At 36.4% G+C, this 23,053-nt stretch overlaps 1 protein-coding gene across 5 annotated transcripts in view; it reads right to left on the bottom strand.

Annotated features, from left to right (window-relative positions):
- The window catches only part of LOC133533095 (TBC1 domain family member 1-like), a 72,176-nt gene that overhangs the window by 16,370 nt on the left and 32,753 nt on the right, over positions 1-23,053 (bottom strand). For 3 of the 5 annotated variants that reach the window (XM_061872042.1, XM_061872044.1, XM_061872046.1), the window contains 8 exons: positions 14,339-14,508; positions 5,227-5,326; positions 4,724-4,864; positions 3,293-3,967; positions 2,612-2,813; positions 1,578-1,712; positions 1,006-1,121; positions 114-205 (listed from right to left, as the gene is read on the bottom strand). In XM_061872042.1, the coding sequence (XP_061728026.1) occupies positions 114-205; positions 1,006-1,121; positions 1,578-1,712; positions 2,612-2,813; positions 3,293-3,967; positions 4,724-4,864; positions 5,227-5,326; positions 14,339-14,508 (1,631 nt within the window). The remainder of the gene's footprint in view (positions 1-113; positions 206-1,005; positions 1,122-1,577; positions 1,713-2,611; positions 2,814-3,292; positions 3,968-4,723; positions 4,865-5,226; positions 5,327-14,338; positions 14,509-23,053) is intronic. The other 2 variants (XM_061872043.1, XM_061872045.1) reach the window with 1 other exon arrangement.

Here is a 23,053-nt window from a genome sequence, read left to right as displayed (position 1 = left end):
CATTTCAGTGACGCTTTATAATGATAATACGTCAGTGCTTTAGTTAAGTTTAAATTAAGCGTTTTTGAATAAAGCTTCTCTATTCTATTATATTCTAGAGAAGACAATGTTACCTGTTTTCGGCAGTGTCGTGGATATGCCTGGTCTGTTTCGCTTCGCAATGGGCCCGTAACAACATCATTAGGAAAGCGTTGTGTTCATTTACCTGAAATAAAAACCACTTATTGTATCTATCCCCGTAAGGCCCAACGTGCATTATAATGTACACTCCGGTTCAAACTTAATTAGAGGGTCTCTATTGTTTCCCATAAAGTTTTAAGTCATAATGTATTGTTTGTCCGCATTTTCGTTAGTCATAATTTGGTTTTTCTCAGAAACGCGTAACTTTTCAGGATTGCCATAAAACAAACCTAACCTAACCTAACCTATCTATAGGATAATCTAAGGAAATTCCTGAAAAGTTAACGGTTTCAGAGTTATGACTAATGATAATATGACTATCATTACATTATGACTTTCAATAATTATGTCAAACAAAGGGATCCCTTAATTAGAACCTTATTAACCAAATAAAGAAGCTTTTATTTTGTTTGATTGCATGTAATTCTTCCCAATTTACTAGACAACGAAGGAAAGAAAACAACTAAGAAAATTTTGTATGGTGCCTTATGAGGCTATATATATTTACTTCTTAAAAAAATGTGCAAATTACGATTCAGCACGTTGAATTTACTTGTTTTTAAACAATACCAGAAAAAAAAACGTTATTTATTCAATGTGAAAAAGACCGGCCATAAGGGAATACCGTCTACAAGCCACTTTAAAAAAAGAAAAAAAGGTTGGTAGAGCAGAACGAGTGAAGCTCTTCCTTACTGACTGGCTATGTCTGAGTGACGTACGTTCTTGCCCTATCACGGTCGTCCCTGAAATTAATTTTATACCTATGCCGGTCCTCTTCACGTTGACCTTAATGGCATTTAGTGAATAGTTTTACTCTAACCCTACCTCGTACATATGGTTGGTCCCCCCTTGGTATTTAGTGATGATGAGATCCTGTTCATCTTCAGGCAACTGCTCGATTCGCCGTAATATGAACGCGTGTGTTTTCTTCTCGTTCATGCCTGAGAACAAATAAAGGGTTAGGGGTAACCAGTGGTGGACACCTTAAACTGACAGGCATCAGTTATTGACAGCTCGTTTTTTCAAAGATACATTTATGACTCGTTTGTTGCAAAACAAATGCATAATCTATAGGGTTGGGTTGCACCCAATGATATTATCACTCAAGGTAAGTTATATGCGTTCGAAAATTGAAGCGCTTACCTTGTACAAGTTGCCTTTAGTCGCGCCTAGGCATGCGAATGGAATGCGAAAATTAATCACAGCATAAGACAGTGTTCACACGTCAGGTGGACCCTTCAATAGTTCGACGATGGGCTAACGCGTAACGTTTGCTTGGAGGATAATTATCTTCGACGTCATGGCACAGCCGGTGATATCACAGCATGGGGCAGAATGACGTCAGATTTGGACACTTCAGCTCGGCGTGGGCTAACGCTTGCTTGGTGGATCATTACCTTCCACGTCGTGGCACAGCCGATGATACCACAGCATGGGGCAGTGTTCACACGTCAGATTTGGAGACTTTTCTCGAGACTTCTTCAAGAGCTCCGCGTGCGCTACGAACGCTTGTTTGATCGCTGGAACAAGATCTGCTTTGAATCGAGAGCTTTTTTAAAATAGTAGATATCTGGGTGTGACTATTCTACATGATATTCTATTCTATCGGGGTATGGGAAGGGATAGCAACTTGTGAAATTGGGTTTGAAGCCACTGATTACACACGTATTTAGAATAAAAAATAGTAACTGAGTAAATGTGTTTTGATTAAGGCCGCTCGGATCAGAAACACGGAACTGCGTTCCAGAACTCGTATTATTAGGTGTCAAGACCGCTAAGCCAAAATTGGACTGGGCTGGACATATCTGCCACATACATTCAGAAAGGTGGGCCAAAATGGTTACTGAGTAGGAACCACGGAACAATAAAGATGGTGCAGGCTTTCAGTTTAAGATATACAAGTACTTTACTGTTAAGTTACACGACATGATGAATTTATAAATTTGCACTTGTAGCCGCTCGTATTCGGAACTAACTCTATTTAAGGTTGCTTTGCCGTTTAGAGCAGGGACAGATGTGAATACATAAATAAACGGATGGAAATGAAAACTCACCGCTGACAACCTCCATGGCAAAAGAATCGCTTTCACACTTGAACACAGGCCGCATAGTTCTCATTGGCCTCTCTGCAGACGAAGCCGAAATGGTCCTAGTTGTGGAGGCCTATCACGTCCTTGAAGGCTTCTTGTTCTGTCTGGGCTGATGAGGCTGACTTTGGCTTGTGATCTTTTGACACTAACTCAAAGCTGCCTGAGCAGTATCTTTAGCACTATTCCGCTGTTAAGATTAATCTTTTTCTAACTAGAACTGTGCCAATTCCTTGCGATTGATGACTTGATAGACAGACATGATAGCCGTTCAGGTACAACAGGTTCAGAACATAAGGTCTTAACTTTGGCTTCGAAAGTAAGGGTAATTTACTAATACTCACCACTGACAACTTCCATGGCGACTGAATCGCTTTCACACTTGAATACATAAGCCGCATAGCTTTCGTTGGTCTCTCTGCAGACGAAGCCGAAATGGTCCCTGTTGTGCCGGCCTATGACGCAACTAGCAACGTCCTTGAAGGCGCGGTGCAGCAGGATCTGCTTCCTGTCTGGGCTGATGAGGCGGAGCTCGGAGCGCCCGACCTTAGGAGTACATGAGATTAAAGGATGAGTCACGGAAAAACGATCCAGATTCGGACCGAGACACTGCGTTTTCTATAGAAAACATCACGTGATTACCGATTACCTCTCATAGAAAACGAAGTGTTGGACGGCCCAGACCCGGACTGATTAAATTAACTTAATTCTTAAAACCAGTGAGTATAGAGTTCTGAGAGATCCTAAAAAACTCGTCGACGAATATTTTGCGTATATGAAAGCTGACATTATCATCAGCTTTTAGTTTTCACGTGCTTTGCACAAAGACAGGTGTTTCAATTTAAAGAGGGAAATGAAGAAACGAGTAGGTAAGATTTCTACATTTTATTTAATGGCGCTGACAGATTCAAGTCAATATGCGGCATGTTGTATGCGTGATCTCTTTCCACTTTGCAATACATTTATCCCTGGGGTTACAATAAAATATATTATAAAGATCGTCTCAAAAATGTACCTATACTTACTTGAAACAGCATTGTCCTGTTTTGCTCTCCTATAACTTGTGCTATTGGCGTTTTTAAACTAATAGTGCCTATTGAAGCAGACCTGTCTCTTAAAAACGACTTATTCTCCGGCATTCCTGCATTATTTCTAGTTTCTTCATTTTTCCTTCCTGATTTCGATTCCTCAAAAGTTATATTAGTTGAGCTGTCCGATTTCTTTACTTCAGCTTTCTCTACTAAGTTAAGCTTTAAATCTAATTTATTCCTTTGATTAGATTTAACATCAAATGGGTTAATATTTTCACTAGTATTATTTACTTTTTTATCTTCATTTTTGTCTGTTAAGAAATTCGTTTGACAGAATTGAGTTATAGACGACGCTGTGTCAGACAGAATTGATCTGATGTCTTCGTGTTTTTCTTCGTCTTCTGCAACTGTACCTAAGTTAGGTACATTAAGTACTATATCCGCTTTCCTGTTATTTACTCTTTCTTTAGTAAATTTCTCAAATTCTTGGTCGAAATCTGCGTTGTCTGTTTTTACAATGTCAGGTAGATTTTCATGACTTTTCCAGGAGACGGATTTGTCTGGTTCCAACGGGGTATTTGATATGGATACGTTTGTTTTTTTGTCTGGTGATTCAGTCTTTTTGTCATTTGTTAAGTTTTCATTGGAGTCAGCACTGTAGATCGAAGTCTGCAAAGTAAAAACATAATTAATAATATTAAATTGTGTTATCAAAGCCATTTCATACATTGAGCTAGGCAAGAGCAAATGCGGTACTATTACAGAAGTATTCAGTAAGAATGTAGATTTGGAATAAAATTAAACAAGGCAATGCTAAAAGCACTGGTGGCCGAGAGGATATGACCTCCGACTTTCAATCCGGAGGGCGCTGGTTCAAAACCTGGCTCGTACTAATGAATTTCTCGGAACTTATATATGGAATATCATTTGATATTTACCACTTGCTATTCCGTGAAGGAAAACATCGTGAGGGAACCTACATATATCTAGGAATTCAAAGGTGTATGTGAAGTCTTCAAACCCGCAGTGGGCCAACGTGGGACTGTAGCCCAAACCATCTCGCCCATGAGAAGAGGCCTGTGCTCAGTGGGACGTTGGGCTGAATTAATATTATTATAAGGCAATAACACAACCCTCGTTTTATTTATGATCAAGTTTGCATACTAAGTGGACGTTTTGATAGGCTACTTCTAATACAAAGCTAGGCGGGTCCACATAGAGCGAGCAATTTCTTCGTGCACAAAATGGCCAGTGTAGACGTGCCATGGCCGAGGCGGCACGCTCAGGCGAGGAAAACCCGCGCGCCGCCTCGGCCGAGGTTTGTGTGTGAGGATATCGCGTATGCTCGCTCTGTGTGGACCCGGCTAATTAGGGTTTATTGCGTTAACTCTCGGTATATCCGCAGGAGAGAAGTTCCCATCTTACCCCATTAGAAGACAGCAGACTGTGTCGTCGTTGGTTCTTCGCTTTGTCAGCCTCATGCTGCGCGAATTTGATTAAAGCATCATCTATGAGCGACTCGGGAACCTTCCGTTGCGATATCCGGACTTTACCGATGTATAATACCTGTAAGTTATGAGGTTTAATAATTAAAATTGTAGGCAGAGTGCGATACAAACCAGGACGAACCAAGACCATTTAATTTCATAAGGCCGAAAATACATATTCCTTCCAAAATATAAGTACCGAAGCATGTATAGGCTTTATGCTTTTTTATAATATAGTAGGAGGTAAACGAGCTGTAATATGGCCATTAGCCACTTTAAGTGTTCAACAGTAACGACGATATTATTTGTCTTTGTGCGTTTGTAGGTATAATGTTTGTCGTAGTGCGCGTGACCGCTAAAGACAGCACCCCCGCGGCCTGACTATGCAGATGTAGGATCCCACATCCGATAGCGGATCGGATAATGTGAAAACGCTCTTACCTCAAAGAAATGTGAGTCTGAAGGGGAAAGATCGGCGCAAAGGGACGTTAGAGCGGACGCGTTGCTGACGCTTCTTACTAGGGGAGACGGCTCTCCGGCTCTGGAAAAAAGCAAATCTACTGGTAATATTTTAAATTGGGTATTATTATTATTTCATAACAATGTTAATAATAATAGTAGTATGCAGAAGGCGGTGATCAAGGACACGGCGTGGATAGTCCGGCGGTTTCCCTCTCTGCGGTCCTGACCACAGGCAGCTTGGGCCCTGCCCTGCTGCTGGCGGCACCCTCGGTTAGATTTTTAAAATGTAATTAACTATATCTTTTGCATTGTTTTGAGTTTTTATATTTTACTTTTATATACATATTGTAAAAAGCCTAACTTAAGCAACGAGATAAATAAATGAATAGGAATATATATATATATATATATATATGTTAATACAGTGTTATAATGTTTGTGCTATTGTAAAGATATGAGGCTACTCCATATAGAAATGATCATAGCGACCATCTTATGTCGCAAGAGGTTATAATTACTTGTTTCTTGCACGGATACGGTTTAATTTTTTTTTGCCATTTTTTATGTGACCTTTTTGTGTTGTTTTTAGCCAGGATCGCGGACCCTTTTCATAAAAAAATAACAAAATATCCTTATACGAGAAAAAAAATACCCAAAATTTCCATACATTTATCAATCTTTCCTTATTGTTACCGCCATACAAAGTATATGAGGAAATGGTAACACAATAGGAAAAACTCTGGGACATTTTAACTACTTTAACTAAACAAATAGGTATTCTAGCAGACAAAGTCGCATGAAAACAGTAGTCTTATAAAACCGGACCTATTTTCGCATCATTCGCGTTGATGAGACGATCGCGCCAACAATGGGTTTTGTTTGCCTTCGGTGTGAAAACAGCGGCGTCGTGGAGTCGTGATGACTAATTATAATAATGCTTTATTCAATTAATAATCGCGTGCTAATGATAATAGGGCTGAGCACGGCACTTGGTTTAACAGTCCGGGTCTGGGCTGATTCGTACATTTTGTTTTCTACGGGCTGTTTATTTATTCACCTGCAGTAATTTACGGGGTGAATTTATATGTCATACTGAGCAACTTTTACTATGGGACCAATCCCGAAATCGCGAAAAAAATTGGCTGTTTCATACATTTTGGCTGTCTGACCTTGACATCTATGGGAGAGTAAATATTTCTTTCAAATGTAAAAAATAATAAAGTATGTCTCAGAACAACATCGTTCATAGATTACTAGATTACCGAAGGTACCGTCGTTATCAATAACCACGGGAACATAGCGTAATAAAGTACACCGCCATTCTGACTGTCAGGATGGCGGGTGTACTGTTTTTTGATGATAACTTTACGTACCGTGAGGTACAATGTTTTTTAATGTTGGTACTAAATAGTATAAATTAGGTACAAAAATATGGTATGCTTTTCAATTATTTTTATTTAGGTACCTACACCCGCCAGATTTCAGAATCTAACATGGTGGAGATGGCAGGCAGACACACTGTTCACACCCTTGCCGACTTATTTATTATCACATACGACTTATATATTATAAACATGTAACACACACATACCCTCATTTTATACATCTGCTGTGACCTGGGTTCCGGCAGAAAACCAGTGCTTTACTCGAAAGAGTGAAGAGTATCACTGAGCCGTGACCCTTTTGTCCTGCTGCAACGCACACAGTATGTAGGTAGGTACTTTTATTTTATTTTATTGTTTATTAATTATGCCTATTTTGTTGTCTCAATTTTCTTTTGTGCTATTTTATTTTGTTCCTGTAATAATTTGTGTTCTTTATGATGATTTAAACTTTATATTGTGTGTTTTTGCAGCTGCCAAATAAATGATTTATCTATCTATCTATCTACCATTCTGACTTTCACTATATAGCGCTAGGTAACAATATAAAGGATATTAAGCTAAAATTAACACAGCTACGGTTACAACACGACTTGTGTAAGATTTTTTTAATGCGTAGGACGTGAAATAAGCGCTACTCCATCATGTCTTTGTTCCTAATTATATTTGGCTACGGACGGTTACCGGTTCCCATTTGGAATGCATTAAATTTGACCTCGAACGGAATTGTTTACATTTTTGCATGGAAACATTAAATCAGGTAAATATACGTTACTTTTCCAATTTTACTAAAACAAAGTATGTAGCAAATATTTTCTATTTTTCATTTGTCATGCTCTGAAAGTGGGTCGTTGTTGTTCTAAAAAGTGTGCAGAAAATGACACGTTTCTGCTCTAGAACACTGTACTTTCTAAGTGCGTTTATTTCCTTTTTTTACGATAAGCAATTAAAATGTTGATTTTAAATGGATTTGTTGTACAACTTCCATTATGATAATTAATTCCCCTTTCCATAATAAATAAATATTATAGGACATTATTACACAAATTGACTAAGTCCCACAGTAAGCTCAATAAGGCTTGTGTTGAGGGTACTTACACAACGATATATATAATATATAAATATTTATAAATATGTAATAATAGCATTTCGCCGTTTTCCACAGATGTTCGAGTGACGAAATCCAGTGTTCGAAATAAAAAAATCGGTTTTCTAAACTCACTGCGCCTTATAAGTGCTCGCACTCTCCCACCGAGGATTCCGTGCTTTTTGGGGTTCCGTACCCAAAGGGTCAAACGGGACCCTATTACTGAGACTTCGCTGTCCGTCCGTCCGTCTGTCACCAGGCTGTATCTCATGAACCGTGATAGCTAGACAGTTGAAATTTTCACAGATGATGTATTTCTGTTGCCGCTATAACAACAAATACTAAAAACAATAAAATAATAAGGTGGGCTCCCATACAACAAACGTCATTTTTTGCCGTTTTTATAAATAATGGTACGGAACCCTTCGTGCGCGAGTCCGACTCGCACTTGCCCGGTTTTTTTAGTAGGGTAACGGCGGCTATTAACGCGGGTATCAAAATCGACGTCTAACACCGCGGTGTTTACAAATACGCATTTTGCAAGCAAACAGATCTATTCTCTAAGAAATAAAGCATACACAAGACAAGCTCATTCATTGGTCTATCGTGCCCATTAGTGTGCATTTGTGTGAGTGTAACAAAAAACTCGCGATTCGTCAGTTTGTGCGACGGCGGCGCAAGAACCGGTTGTTCCATACAGACGCGTGACTCCACAGGTAAGTGCACTCCAATCTTACTTAGTGTTTTACGTAATAGTTATGGCAAATAAACTAGTGCAATGCCTTTTAAGAGGTTGTGTATTATTTTCTACACGATTTTGAATTACTTTTAACTTAGTTTTTGACCGGGAAATACGTTTAAAATTGAAAATAAAATACAGCGGTGATAGGCGCCAATTACTTCTGTGGTAAGTAATTCCGTGGTATGCCACGTTAATAGAAAAAGTGGTAGTTTTGTTATTTACTCTTTAGTTTTGGTACAAATTATCAATTTTATAATTTCTTTTATTTATTCCAATCTTGATCTATTCACACTATTAAAGAGCTATTTCCGTGGTATGGAAAGTATTCAACTAACCCTTAATTTTTAACAAAAACTTCAGCACCGATTTCCTTGTTTCTATGGGAACCCTTAATCTGTCAACTTTTTTTTTATTTTGAGTTAAAACCTAAAATTTACTTGCCAGTTATGTGATTTTGTCTTTACAAGAAGCTTGTAATATACGTGTTTGATTTGATTTGAAAAAACATCTGTGTTTTATTCTTTTTATGGGTCGGAATTAGGTTTAATTAAACTCCAAATTAAGCCTATTACCGATGGTATGATCAGATTACCCTCGGTAATAGAATGTATAGAAATCTATTACCAACCCAGAGAAATATCGAATGGGTCGGTAATAGGCTCTTAAAGAGTTATCTATTACCGAGTGACTATTTGGTATTGTATTGAAATATCGCATTTAGGGTACCGCAAGTACAGATTTCGTTGATAAAATTTGGACTTCAGTTATCATTATCAGATTTAAATTCTTCTGTTTTCTGATTCAGTTATTACTCTGACAGACAAGGAAGGGTACCCAACTGCCGGACAATTCAGATTAGTTTTTTTTTTTATATAATTTTATTTATACAGTAGTCCAAAATCTCAGACATGATTTTTTTTAGCTATAAGAATCAGCAATAAGAAAAGTACTGTGATTTGTTAGTTATAAACGGGTAAATTATAACACATAATATGTGAGAGACTTTATTTAACTTAATTACCTTATCAAAAATATGAGAATTAAAAAATTTCATGTTTTTATATATAGTCGAAATTTTATAATGTGGACATTTACCATTTCACTGTGGTAAACTTTCACTCAGGTGGTAAACGTCCAGCTTATAAAATTTCGACTATAATTTACGCTGTGCCTTATGAGAAAATGTTACTTACTTGTTTTTTTTGTGCAGCTAATTATGTCAGTAAGACAAACTCTTATCAATCTTTATAGCATTTAAAAATTACTTTATTTAATAACAGGCAGGCCTATTTGTCATATACGTCCTTAGTAAAACTTTACTAACAATAATTTTTGTTGTTTTACATGTAAAACATTCAACTTATAACTTGTTATACAGGTACTCGTGGGTACTTGGTAAGTTAACTATTTAATAGTATTTGATTGTGCCAAAGTGTAATTATAATCTCTTCGAATATATCTCTTATTTTTAAACATACTTCTATAGTTTTATTTTTTATTTCTGTGTCATTATTAAACTTAATGACACAAAAATAATATACAGAACCCACGTCGTTATTATTGTTTTAACCCTCGGTATTAGGTTTCGAATTTTGAGTTTGGTTTCTGTTAACGAGTGCAGAAAAATCATGCCAATTGTACCCTCGGTAATGAAAGCTCAATTCGCGATAATAGAATCACACCCTGTCCCTTGCCACGGTAATAGAAGATTTGGTCATTTTGGCTTCAAAAAATATTTTAATACATATAATAACCCAAAATGAATCCAAAAACGTGTGAAACGGAAAGTTCATTAAATGATCTGATGAAAAAAAAAAATTCCTGGCTGTTAGACAGCATTGATACCCTTAATTTTTGGATCTCTTTTGAAAAGTTCCTTAACTACCACGGTAATAGGTGCCTTTACCCTATTTGTTATTATAGCGGCAACAAAATTACATCATCTGTGAAAATTTCAACTGTCTATCACTTCGAGCAACACCGGGAAGGGAGACAGCATTCATACTATTTCCCCTCTGCTGAAGCATAGGTACAACTGTACCTATGGCGGTGCATGTTGTGACTCGTCCGTATACAAACGAGATCGACGTGTGTCAAAGACAAATCTTGCACACCTCTTTGTTTCTGTGTATTTGTGTCGTCATTACAGATTGGATTTTGTATGTAGTGAGTGAGAAGTGTGACTGTGTGCACGTGTCCCCCGCAAAAAATGGCAGAATGATTTGTTCGGTAAGATATCGCTTAGGCTCCTTCCGACGTGTCGGATTCCGGTGTTGGTCGAAGATCTATCATGATTCATGAGTTGACAGACGGACAGCGGAGTTTTAGTAATAAGTTTTACGTTTTACCCTTTGGGTAAGGAACCCTAAAAACAACGTATTTTTGGGCCATCCTGTAGAAATTGTCAGCGTGTTCGGATCGCTCTATTTAAAGTCCACACTGCCATTGGACGATTGCCAATCGCGACTTTGGACCGACGCGTGTCTCCACACAAGTATATTAATTCAACAAACAATATATGTAAATATTACTGCATTTGTAAATCTTCTTCCTCGCGTTGTCCCGGCATTTGCCACGGCTCATGGGAGCCTGGGGTCCGCTTGACAACTAATCCCAAGATTTGGCGTAGGCACTAGTTTTTACGAAAGCGACTGCCATCAGACCTTCCAACCCAGAGGATAAACTAGGCCTTGTTGGGATTAGTCCGGTTTCCTCACGATGTTTTCCTTCACCGAAAAGCGACTGGTAAATATCAAATGATATTTCGTACATAAGTTCCGAAAAACTCATTGGTACGAGCCGGGGTTTGAACCCGCGACCTCCGGATTGCAAGTCGCACACTCTTACCGCTAGGCCACCAGCGCTTATTACTGCATTTGTAAATACTTTCTCAAAACTCTCTGGTGGTGGGTTTCTGGTGTTGCAGAACTCCGTGGGCGGCGGTAATCGCCTATCTGCCTGACTGTTTGCCACCTATATCAAATAAAAAAGACTGCCCAAAGATTTCTTACAAAACATGTAAGTTAAATAAAAGCTTGTCATAACAATGTTTTCACCACACCAATTGGTAAAGGACTTCTTGATTGTTCAAAAGCTAATGAAAAAATGACACTTTATATTTATTTAAAGGGGACATAAAATAAAATAAACGGTAAAATTTGGATGAAAAAATTTCATTTTATCCACATGTTGGGCAAAGTAATCAGATACAAATTTTGAGTTGTTTCCTTATGTTAGCTAGTAGAATTGACTTTTAAATGTTGATTTTGAATGTAAATTTTTTAATACGTTCATTTGGTTTTGGTTTGATGGTTTCATTTGATTTTTTTGGTATTTCATAGTTAGTATTTTCCTCGCGTTGGTTGTATTTCACTCGGAGGCAAAGTTTGTTTAACCCTCGTGCCTTGAAACCCTTGCAACGCTCAAGATTCCACTTCTCGAACCACTTGCTACGCTCGTGGTTCTGTTTTGGAATTCGCTTATTCGGGTATCAATATTAGCACGAGTGGTTAAACAACAATTTTACCCCTTGTAAAACAAATACCTATTTCATTCTGGCAATGAATCATTATGTTTAATACACGTAAATACCTAACTGTTTATATACCTAATAAACCAATGTGATTAATGAGTTGTTTAAGGAAGGAAACTGTCAACAGTAAAATATTTTTAAACGTGTCCATATTCCTTGACCTTTTGACAAATACATTAATTTCATATATATATTTCATTGTATATTTTACATAGTTGCATCGCATGAAAACACAATGTATCCTCACAAACAATACATATTATATTAAATTTGATTGTTTAGTGCGATTGCCAAGTCAATCTATTTATTTGAAATATAAAGGATTTTTAATATTGATATGGCCGTTATAAGATGTTGTTAGGTTAGCTAATTGCGTACCGTAAAACCCCCCAACTATAGTCCAAAGCTCCCAACTATGGTCCACAAATAAACTAAATTTTTCTCGTTCAGGTGTGTATTCTACTATATTTTTGTAGTTTTAAGGCAAAGATGTTTATAAATGGAAGGTAAAACTAGGAGTAAGCTAAAAGGAACATTGGTATAGATACTTAATTTACTTTCGAACTTGTGGACCATAGTTGCAGTATTGGACTATAGTTGTGTAGGTTTACGGTAATAACTTAAGACAGAAGGTCCCTTAAGTAGGGACTGAACAAATTAACCGACTTGGTATTACATGGATCTCACAACTTTTTACGGTACAAAGAAGAATTGAGTTGCGAGACTTGGTTTTTTATAAGATTTTTTTGTGATGGCATTCTCTTTTGAAATATGGTGTGGCCGAGTGGATATGACGTCCGACTTTCAATCCGGAGGTCACGGGTTCAAACCCAGGCTCGTACCAATGAGTTTTTCGGAACTTATGTACGAAATATCATTTGATATTTACCACTAGCTTTTTGGTGAAGGAAAACATCGTGAGGAAACCTGCATACAACTGCGAAAAAAATCAAAGGTGTATGTGAAGTCCCCAATCCGCATTAGGCTAGCGTGGGGACTATAGCCCGAGCCTTCTCGCGCATGAGAGGAGGCCTGTGCCCAGCAGTGGGACGTATATAGGCTGAATTATTATTCTCTTTTGAGGGAATCTCCTCATTTTAATTCGTTACGAATGAGCTATAGGGAAGGGTTTTGTTTTTGAGTCGTTGTCGTGTAAAGCCTGACCAGTAATATATGACCACGCGCCATATTGCGGAATATCATTGGAACTAAATTTTTCATACTAAAAAGAACTGGCCCCTCTACACATGATAATATTGATAATAACAGCACCTTCTTGACAATGATCATATATTTATGGTCAGGCTTTATACAGTGTGTCCCTAGCCATTGGACAAAGCCGAAATGTACACATGCATTAGGGTATTTAGGACCAGTGTACAAAGTATCATAACAACCGGTGTAGCGGTTTCGAAGAAATTAACAAATTACCTACCATTTTGTACTTTGGAGCAGCCTGTATGTGTTAGTAGCTCCTAAGGTAATATCCTCAAAGAATAGTATGGAACCTTCTTCGACCTTTTTGATTATCTTTTTATTTATGACACTAATAAGCTTCTGACTTTTGAAAAATGTCATCATTATCAAATATTTCGAACAAATTGTCAAAAACACTGCCAAAGATTAACACAGTGTGTTTCTTTTTGTTGTCGATGCAATAGCAAATAACTTTTGTTCGAAAAAATTTTTTTTATCGTTTGCTCTAACTAAAAAAATATTAACGTCAGAGCATTCCTCAGAAGTAACCCTACGTGGGATTTCAGGGTTTGTCCAATGGCTAAGGTCACCAGTATGTGTGCTTTGAATAGAATAAACCACTTTTCTTTCTTTCAGTATCCTGACCAAAGTTTGTTGGTTGATAGTACCAAAGCATTAGATGACGCTTTTGGCTGAAGATTCTCATGAGCGCTTCGGAGTATAACTATTACATTAAAAATAAGCTATATGCCAACAAAATCCATTTTATGCCAAAAATTCCTCACATTATTTTGAAAAAGTGCTGATACCATTCAAACTGCTGGATCTAAACCATGAAACCAGCGCAAGGAAACTCTCATTTACGTAAAAAAACGCATCGAAATCGGACTATCCATTGGTGAGCTACGATATCACAGACAGATAGACATAGGCGTAAACACATAACACCCCTCTTATGCGTCGGGGGTTAAAAAGATAAACTTACAAATTGTTATTGCATTTGCCAGGTAGTGATATTGCGGGGGTCTGCCACGGCAGATCCTGGATCTGCTGCTGGAAGCCCACGTTCGTGGTGACGTGCAGCGAGCTGGTGGAGGACTTGGCTTGGGAGGGCGATGGTTTTCTTAACAAGTAACTAAGAAATAACGTACAAGTTGCTATTGCAGTTGCCTGGTAGTGATATGGCGGGGGTCTGCCACGGCAGCTCCTGGGTCTGCTGCTGGAAGCCAACGTTCTTGGTTACGTGCAGCGAGCTGGTGGAGGATTTGGGGCTCGGGGCCCCGGGGGAGGGCTCCCGCATCTGCGTGAAGAGTTCCGTCACCTGGAAAGGGGTAAAACATTATTGTGAGACAATGTCGACCTTGTCCCACAGGATCAATAGGTAAGGCTTGTGTTGTGGGTAATGTGGGTACTAGATAGATATATGTAGATAGATAAAAAACATCCAGAATAGAATAAGAATTGTTTATTTAAAAGAAAAAAACTTTATTAACATTTAAAAGATCCACACCTCCTGCGGCTCCACACTAGGCTACGCCTGTCACGTGGCAGCCATTTTCGGTTTGAGGAAAGTAGTTACACAAAAAAGGTAGTTACTCCGATAACATATAGCCAAAGATAAGCTTAATTAAAAACTACCTAAGGAACATAATTAAGAGAGAAGTACGTCTAATAGGTAATCTAATAATGAAATAATGCACAAAAAAGTTTGTCAATGTGTGCGTGTTTGTGTGTGGGTGTGAGTATGTGTTTATCAATAGCTCAGGAACAAAATATGTTAACGGCACCAATCATGGGACATTTAAGAGAAAATTTGGAGTATTTTTTATATTTCGCCGTCATCTGTACAATTTCTACCGCTTTATGCTTTAAAAGTTGAATGTCCATTTTGTTCTTTGTGTTTTCTATGTATTTAATGAAAGCTACTGCAATTGTGTTCAATATTATTAACCAATTAAAACAATGGTTTTTTGCTCCAGCGCCATTACTTTTCGAACTAACAAATATTAATGAAAAATAAACTTAAACTGCTCTTTGGTCTTTTTTATGGTAAAATGTTGCCAGCGATTAAAAACTGATGATAAATACTTGTTTTACAGGATTTGTCTACACCATCCCACTACTGGTGCCTGTTCCATTATAGGGGTGTTTACTATATCAGTGATAAACACACAAATAATTAACAGCTCTTTGTGGAAACTAGTATTAACTGAAAAGTCCTAGTTAATACGAGTTTTCACCAAGGCGTTTCGGAAAATTAGTTTTGACTAGTTAAAACGCTTTTTCACCTAAGTCATACGGAAAACTAGTTTTGACTAGGGTTAATGCGTTTTCACAGCGGGTTGTTACGGTAACATATTATATAGATACGAGTATATGAGATGTTTGTTCTTATTATATGATTTGTCTTGTTTCTGTTTACGAATAAAATAATTCTATTCAATGAAGATCCATCCTTACTTCTCACAGCTTACTCATCAATCCCGTCATCAATAACTAACGTTTAAATTTAAATGTTTTGTTTACAAACTGGCGATCGCGCGTGTGTGCATGGTTCAGAAGCATGCGTTTACGCCCACAACGCTATATCTCTGAAGGCCAATTTAAAGTGTAGCGTTTCTTTTATTTGCCACTTTTTTTGTGTGACCTTTTATGCCACTTTTTGCATGTGTTATTTCTACTCAGGATCGCGAACCCTTTTCATCCTTATAGGGCCGTACCATTTATGACGTATTAAAATATATATGAAATAGAGGTGTATTGTCAAAGAAAACTTTGTAGCGACGTAAATTTACTGCCATCTTTCGACACATAATTAAAACTTTTAGAACGCCATTTGACTTTGATCCTTATTTTTTCACTGATGTGTGTTCAATTTGTTAAATATCAAAAAGTGGCGCCATCTAATAGATCTAAGGCCAAAGTTATAATAAATTAAAAAAAAACAACTTTCGGTGGAAGTTTGCATGGTAATGGACATCATATATATTTTTTAGTTTTATCGTTCTCTTATTTTAGAAGTTACAGGGGGAGGGATCAGGAGGGGGACTAATCAGTTTAGAAAAAAATGATATTAGAAACCTCAATATCATTTTTGAAGACCTATCCATAGATACCCCACACACGTATGGGTTTGATGAAAAAAATAATATTTTTTTTTCTATTTTTGTGTGAAAATCTTAATGCGGTTCAAAGAATACATCTACTTACAACATTTCAACAGTATAGTTCTTAAAGTTTCGGAAAAAAGTGGCTGTGACATACGGACGGACAGACAGACATAACGAATCCATAAGGGTTCCGTTTTTTGCAATTTGGCTACGGAATCCTAAAAAGAAAACTTTGTAGTGACGTAAATTTACTGCCATCTTTCGACACATTATTAAAACTTTTAGAACGCCACTTGACTTTGATCCTTATTCTTTCATTCACTGATATGTGTTCAATTTGTTAAATATCAAAAAGTGGCGCCATCTAATAGATCAAAGGCCAAAGTTATAGCATCGTTTCGAGCGATGGCGCCATAACTTTTAGGTAGTTCCCAGTAAGATGCTAGTAGCTTTGCTAGTAGAATACAAATACACAGTATATATTATAAATAGAAATCATACATATAATAAATAGACTTTATACGCTTTCGGTATTGACAGCCTACAGCCTCTGAATACAGTCATTTTAGATCTGTGATAAAAGTATTCATTACGTGTGGAGCGCATATTTAACTATTTGCCTATTGATAGTGCGTCAGAGGCGCCCCCTGTCTGGCGAATGTCAAGGTAACCAATCATGGCAATTGGTAGCTGACATGCGTTTAGCTCTAACGTACACGCAAATAACATTTATCAAGGTTCATTGATCAAAGTTAGTATCGCAAAGCAAGATGTGTTATTTATTTTTCATCGCACTTGTTCGATAAAGATCTGATTTCATAAATGACAAATGCCTATAATGATCAATATAGCGGGAGTTATGGATTGTGAAAGTGAGTTATAGCTTTTATTACTCGTGCTTCTGTCTGTCCGTCCGTCCGTCTGTCACAGCTTATTTGCTCCGAAACTACTGGATCAATTAAGTTCAAATTTGTGAACTCCGGCGGTAAGAGTATTGCAAACTCGGGTCTTTAATTCCCTCGTTTATGTAAGTATGTTACTTATCTAGGTCATAAGTCATATAAATTAATTATATGTATTACCTTTAGAATAAGTACTTACTGTTGCTACTAGCCGCTAATGCGTACAATATGTCAATCTTATTATTTCCTCTACGAGACAGGCTATGCCTAGTGCGGAGGTCAGTATAACATGTAACACTGTTTAAACTTATATTTGTCAAATAAACAATTTGTATTTGTTTCCAATATTTGACATACCCCCCTCGTTGCACAACGTACTATTCTTTTATAGTGAACTCACTCTGAGCGAACGTTTGCATTCGACCGATAGGTATACCTTAAGAGGAAAGTGACCCCTTATCCATACAAACGTAGTCATCATTTTCCTCTTTGGATATAAGACATTCCAGAAAATATTTTTACAAAGTTTTATGTATATATACCATAGCTATCTCTGTATCTTTAGGTATATAAATAAAAGTAAACAAACAATTTGTAAATTTTCGGGTAGTTATAATATAATATTTATTGGTTAACCAACCAAATACAAAACCGCCTGGATCTGTCACTGAACGACCTGACTTTAACCTACATTATTTGACCATGTAATGTTTTCATCTACCCTCAACTGGCTTAAGGAGCCATTTGAGGGCAGATCTTGATTACATTTATTTAAATACCTAAATATACAGAGTATATAAATAATAAATAAATAAACATTACAGGGATATGTAATGTCTCTTAATTCTGTTCTGTTATATTTTTCTATTTATCAAACAATCTAAGTTTTGGGAGCTTTTAAAAATGTATGGAATTTGTTTTTTGGTCCAAAATCTTATAATAATCCAAACAAAAAGTAGAAAAGCATAGCTATGGTTAATGTATTTTACTTAAACAAACTCAAAATTAGTAAGATTACTGATCTAGTTTTATAACGGTATCACCTTGAACTGGTAGGTACAGTTAATTTCTTGAAACAGAACATTAATTAATGTATTAATTAATGTAATTTGCATTGATTGAATGATAGGAATTCCAAGTATGGAGAGTAGAGGTAAGGAGAACAATTTCTTATGCGAGAACTGTTCGTGTCGAAATCTCTCCGGTGGCGCTAGGGTAGCACAAGGACATGACATGACCTTAGACGATATTGACGGAGTAAAGTGCGTTGTCAGTGATTACATGTCTAAAATGCATTTTAAAAATTCGTAACAAATTATGCACAGAGGCTAAAAATATGAAAATTGCTTCTAGAAATCGGCTTTATCATGTTTGAGGGAATGTAGAGATTACTTTTTTGTATTTAAACCTACAAAAAAAGTGGTCTCGAGCACGCACATCTATCTCACTTACACTTTATATATATATATATATATATATATGTATTTACGATGACAAACTTACGACGAGGGTTAAACAAACATAAATATATAAAAACCTACGGGGCCGTAACTGACTATGAAAGAAGTTTTTTTTATGAGCAGAGCCCCTAGTGTAAATTTATTCGATTTCGAAACGTGACGTACGCGTTTGCGTTGTCTCATTTAGTACACAGCGCGCCAAGCGGAACGTTTTGGAAACTCAAAATCCCATACAAAATGAGACTTAACGCAAACGCGTACGTCACGTTACGCCATCGAATAAATTTACACTAGAGGTACAAAACCGGTACTCAAGTTAGTTTTTTAACGTTTTCCTTATTGCTGAACAATTGTTGCTAGGTACTCGACATTTGTATATATAGCTGTAGCCATAAATCAAGTAATTACAGACGCGGTGTGATTGCCCACTAAACCCGCTATTTATGACTATGTCATTACTATGAACATCATGGCTTCATTCAATTAGGGTCAACAGATTGAACAAAAATCGAACAACTGACAGCGAAAACTAACTTCTTCCTCGCGTTGTCCCGGCATTTTGCCACGGCTCATGGGAACCTGGGGTCCGCTTGACAACTAATCCCAAGATTTGGCGTAGACACTAGTTTTTACGAAAGCGACTGCCATCTGCCCTTCCAACTCAGAGGGTAAACTAGGCCTTGTTAGAATTAGTCCGGTTTCCTCACGATGTTTTCCTTCACCGAAAAGCGACTGGTAAATATCAAATGATATTTGACAGCGAAAACAATTAAATAAAATAAAAAATAGACGTGTTTTGGTGTTTTTTTCTTATATCGAGACAACATTAAGAGGAAAGACTTATCCATACAAACGGAGTCCTCATTTTCTTCTCTGAATATGGACATTATGAAAAATATTTTTACATAATTTGATGTACATCAACCATGGTCAAACCCCTACGTTTGACTTTTTTCGATTTTTGATTATTGTAAAAATTAGGTTTATAAAACAGATTTCATAAAAAAAATTGTATGCTCCAAAAAGTAACGTTATTTCGTTAGGATCGCAAAGCTATTAGTAGCTGTAGGTATAGCAATCAGTCAGATTTATATAATGTATATTCTCATTTCTTTATTCATTTTATTTTTCTTTTCCCTTTGTAAGAATTCGACATGTTTTCTGAAAGAGCTACGTATTTGTATGATTATATATATTTTATCAAATTTCTATAAAGAAAAGTAGCAACTGTATACTCTAAATTGTATTTTGTTTTTCATATTTAATGCATGTTAATTATAAGATGTAATGTTTTGAAAAGATGTGACCCGCTGAGTTTCTTGCCGGTCCATATTGGTATATCCTCCTCCAATTGAGGGGGGATTTAATTATTTATCTTCTCGGGTCAGAGGTGTAGGGTTAGAGCCGGTGTAGCTTTATTTGACGTTCATAAGCGCATTGTAATATGCCGACTTGAATAATAAGTAAGTAAGTAAATATTCTTTATTGCACCAACAATTATACATCCAACCTATCTTTAACTTAATAGCTTTTTTACGTTCTCAAGAATACAAGGAATATACTCAGCAAATAGTCAGGAAAATGATAATTTGAACTACTCGTGGACCCGTAAATGAATTTGATAGGTAGTTATCAGAAAGAATAATTAATAGTGCCAATTAATAACGTGGCGTCATATTATAGTAATTACGATGTCAATTAGCCTGATTTATTTATAATGGCTTTAGGATTCTAATTTTATTGTTTATGATTGACAAAGGGAGGGTTATTTTCAGGAGTTTGCGAGTATGTTGAAATGTTTGTTTTAAAGCGTTTTAGAATCTTTCGCTTGCTCGGGTGTCAATATCAGCACGAGTAAAGGTGCCGCAGGTTAGTAGAACGGAGTTTTTTGATAAAGCTTTTTGAGAATCTTGGGGATTTTGCTCTAGGGTCTTCAGCGATTCGAATACTGATCTTTTGACTTTCGCTCGATAGGAATATTAAAAACATAGGTCAAACGACGCACATTAAAAATTTTCTAAAATATATACTTACACAAAAGCTAAACATATTTTTTTATTTATTTATTATAACATTAAAATATAAAATATGTGTACCACAAAACAAAATATTCGCCAAACTTCGAGACAGTTTGTTGGCGATAGATATGAAGACTGCTTCTAAATATTTTAATTTTATTTTTAAGCACACACACCCATCTTACGCTTACGTTAGTAAGAGTGAGAGAAGTACACGAACTTACGGGGCCTTAAATAACTTTGCGCCCTTGAAAATCAAATAACTATTTATTGTTCTTCTAATACAACGCTATATTTATTTACAATAACAATATACATAATGGATATATACAGATGATTACTATAACTAGCTTATATCTAAAATAGGCCCTTGAGGCATTGTACCAAGGATGCTGGCGGCATTTCCTCGTTGTATCGCAATACTGATACGTTGTGCGAGGAAGCCGCCAGCTCTAATTGGCTACCTGACAGTTTTTTGTAAATAATGTCAATGGATCTTGATTTTCCTGAGGATCAAATGTCTATATGGGACTCATGGCATTTAAGCAACACAAAGGTCAGAAATGAGAGTTAAAGTCTGACGCTCGCACTCGACGATTTAAACGCCTCGCCTCTAGGAAAATGATATTGTAATGTGACGTCACATTGCATTAGTCTGTCCTAAATGTATGGAAGATCAAGAAAATTGCTATTTTGACCGTGAAATATTGCGTTTATGTACATAGTTGTTATACAATTTATTTTTAAATAAAATTTAAGGAATCGAATGGTATAATTTTATTTATATTTGTAAAGTTTAAAAATCAAAAAAAATTGAGCCTTGTATTTTTTTTATAATCTAAATATGTCATTTTAAATCCCACTTTTTTATAATGAATGGCCCATTTTCTATCTATTTAGCAATTTTTTTTGTTATAATTCAATTATAAAATTGTCTTAAAAACGAAGAAGAGTACATTGAATTATTATTTAATTATTTTTTTACTCTTAATAAAAACATATTTTTACAAGCAAACCCTTGAGTGATCACTAGTATATAGAACTAGCATCGATAGTTAAGTTTATCGATACAGGAACTCCCTACTTGTCAAACAATTTTGCCCGATGGATTCCTATGTCTGGTTATAATATTCAACGTGTGTCAAGTGCCCAATTGGCAGCCCTAGGTGAATCGTGTGCCGAGTGAGTGTACTGTTAACTCTAGTCTATTATTTGTCAGCGTGCTGTTGCATTTTGCATTTATTATTGTTTTATCCAAGGTCTGTTTGAGTATTAACATTCTGATTTTGTCTTACAGACTCTAAATTCTAAACTATTGTTAGTAGCTGAAGAGAAAAACACGACTTTAGTTACAAAACTAAAAAAAATATGTAAAGCTTTTTACACTCTCGAAGAATATATGGATGACGGATTGGAAAATATATATTAGTTTTAAGCGTAAATTACACGTTTATTGTGACCAAAAAATATGATTATACGATATAAATTAAGATAAAACAGTTTATTATTCAAGTAGGCATATTACAATGCGCTTATGAACGTCAAATAAAGCTACACCGGCTCTAACCCTACACCTCTGACCCGAGAAGATTTAAATCCCCCCTCAATTGGAGGAGGGTATCCCAATATTGACCGGCATGAAACTCGGCGGGACGTATCTTTTCAAAACATTACATCTTATAATTAACATGCATTAAATAAGAAATATAAAATACAATTTAGATTACTATAGAAATCATGCAATTAAATACAGTAGCTAGTTTTCTTTATAGAAAATTGATAAAAAATATATAAATGTCATATCAAATCATACAAATACGTAGCTTTTTCAGAAAACATATCGAGTTCTTACTAGGCTAGCAGCCTGTCAAATTATTAATTTGAAAGATGTTTAAATTACACTACGAGGTTGTCGTTGAGATTCAAGATGGCGAAGACGTCTCGAGAATATTTTTTTGTGTTTTGCTCATTTATGTTGTTCAAAGTGTAGCTTATTATGCAGTGAACTATCGTGGAAGTGTGCAGTCAATGAAAAACTACCTAATCTTGAAACGCGTTTAACCATGTTTTAATCAACATCCGGCAATCCATCGTGGCTTTTAGTAAAGTCCAGCTATCTCTTTACTAAAAGCAACTACCGAACAACGTCATGCTCTACGAGCACACTTAAAACTTACAACGAAACTTGACATTGGCAAAATCATCATAGATTTGATGGAAGCCATATTTTAAAAGAAGAAGAAATTACACTACTGCTTATGATGTCAGCATAGGGCCCACCGCGAAAAAAATGGGCCATGCTCCGATCACATTTTATTTAGAAGCGGCAAGTAATCTATCATACATACATACACATACATACATTACATACACACA

This window comes from Cydia pomonella, chromosome 28, assembly GCF_033807575.1.
Source record: "Cydia pomonella isolate Wapato2018A chromosome 28, ilCydPomo1, whole genome shotgun sequence".
NCBI classification, from domain to species: Eukaryota; Metazoa; Arthropoda; class Insecta; order Lepidoptera; family Tortricidae; genus Cydia; species Cydia pomonella.
This window is presented reverse-complemented; position numbering and strand designations above follow the sequence as displayed.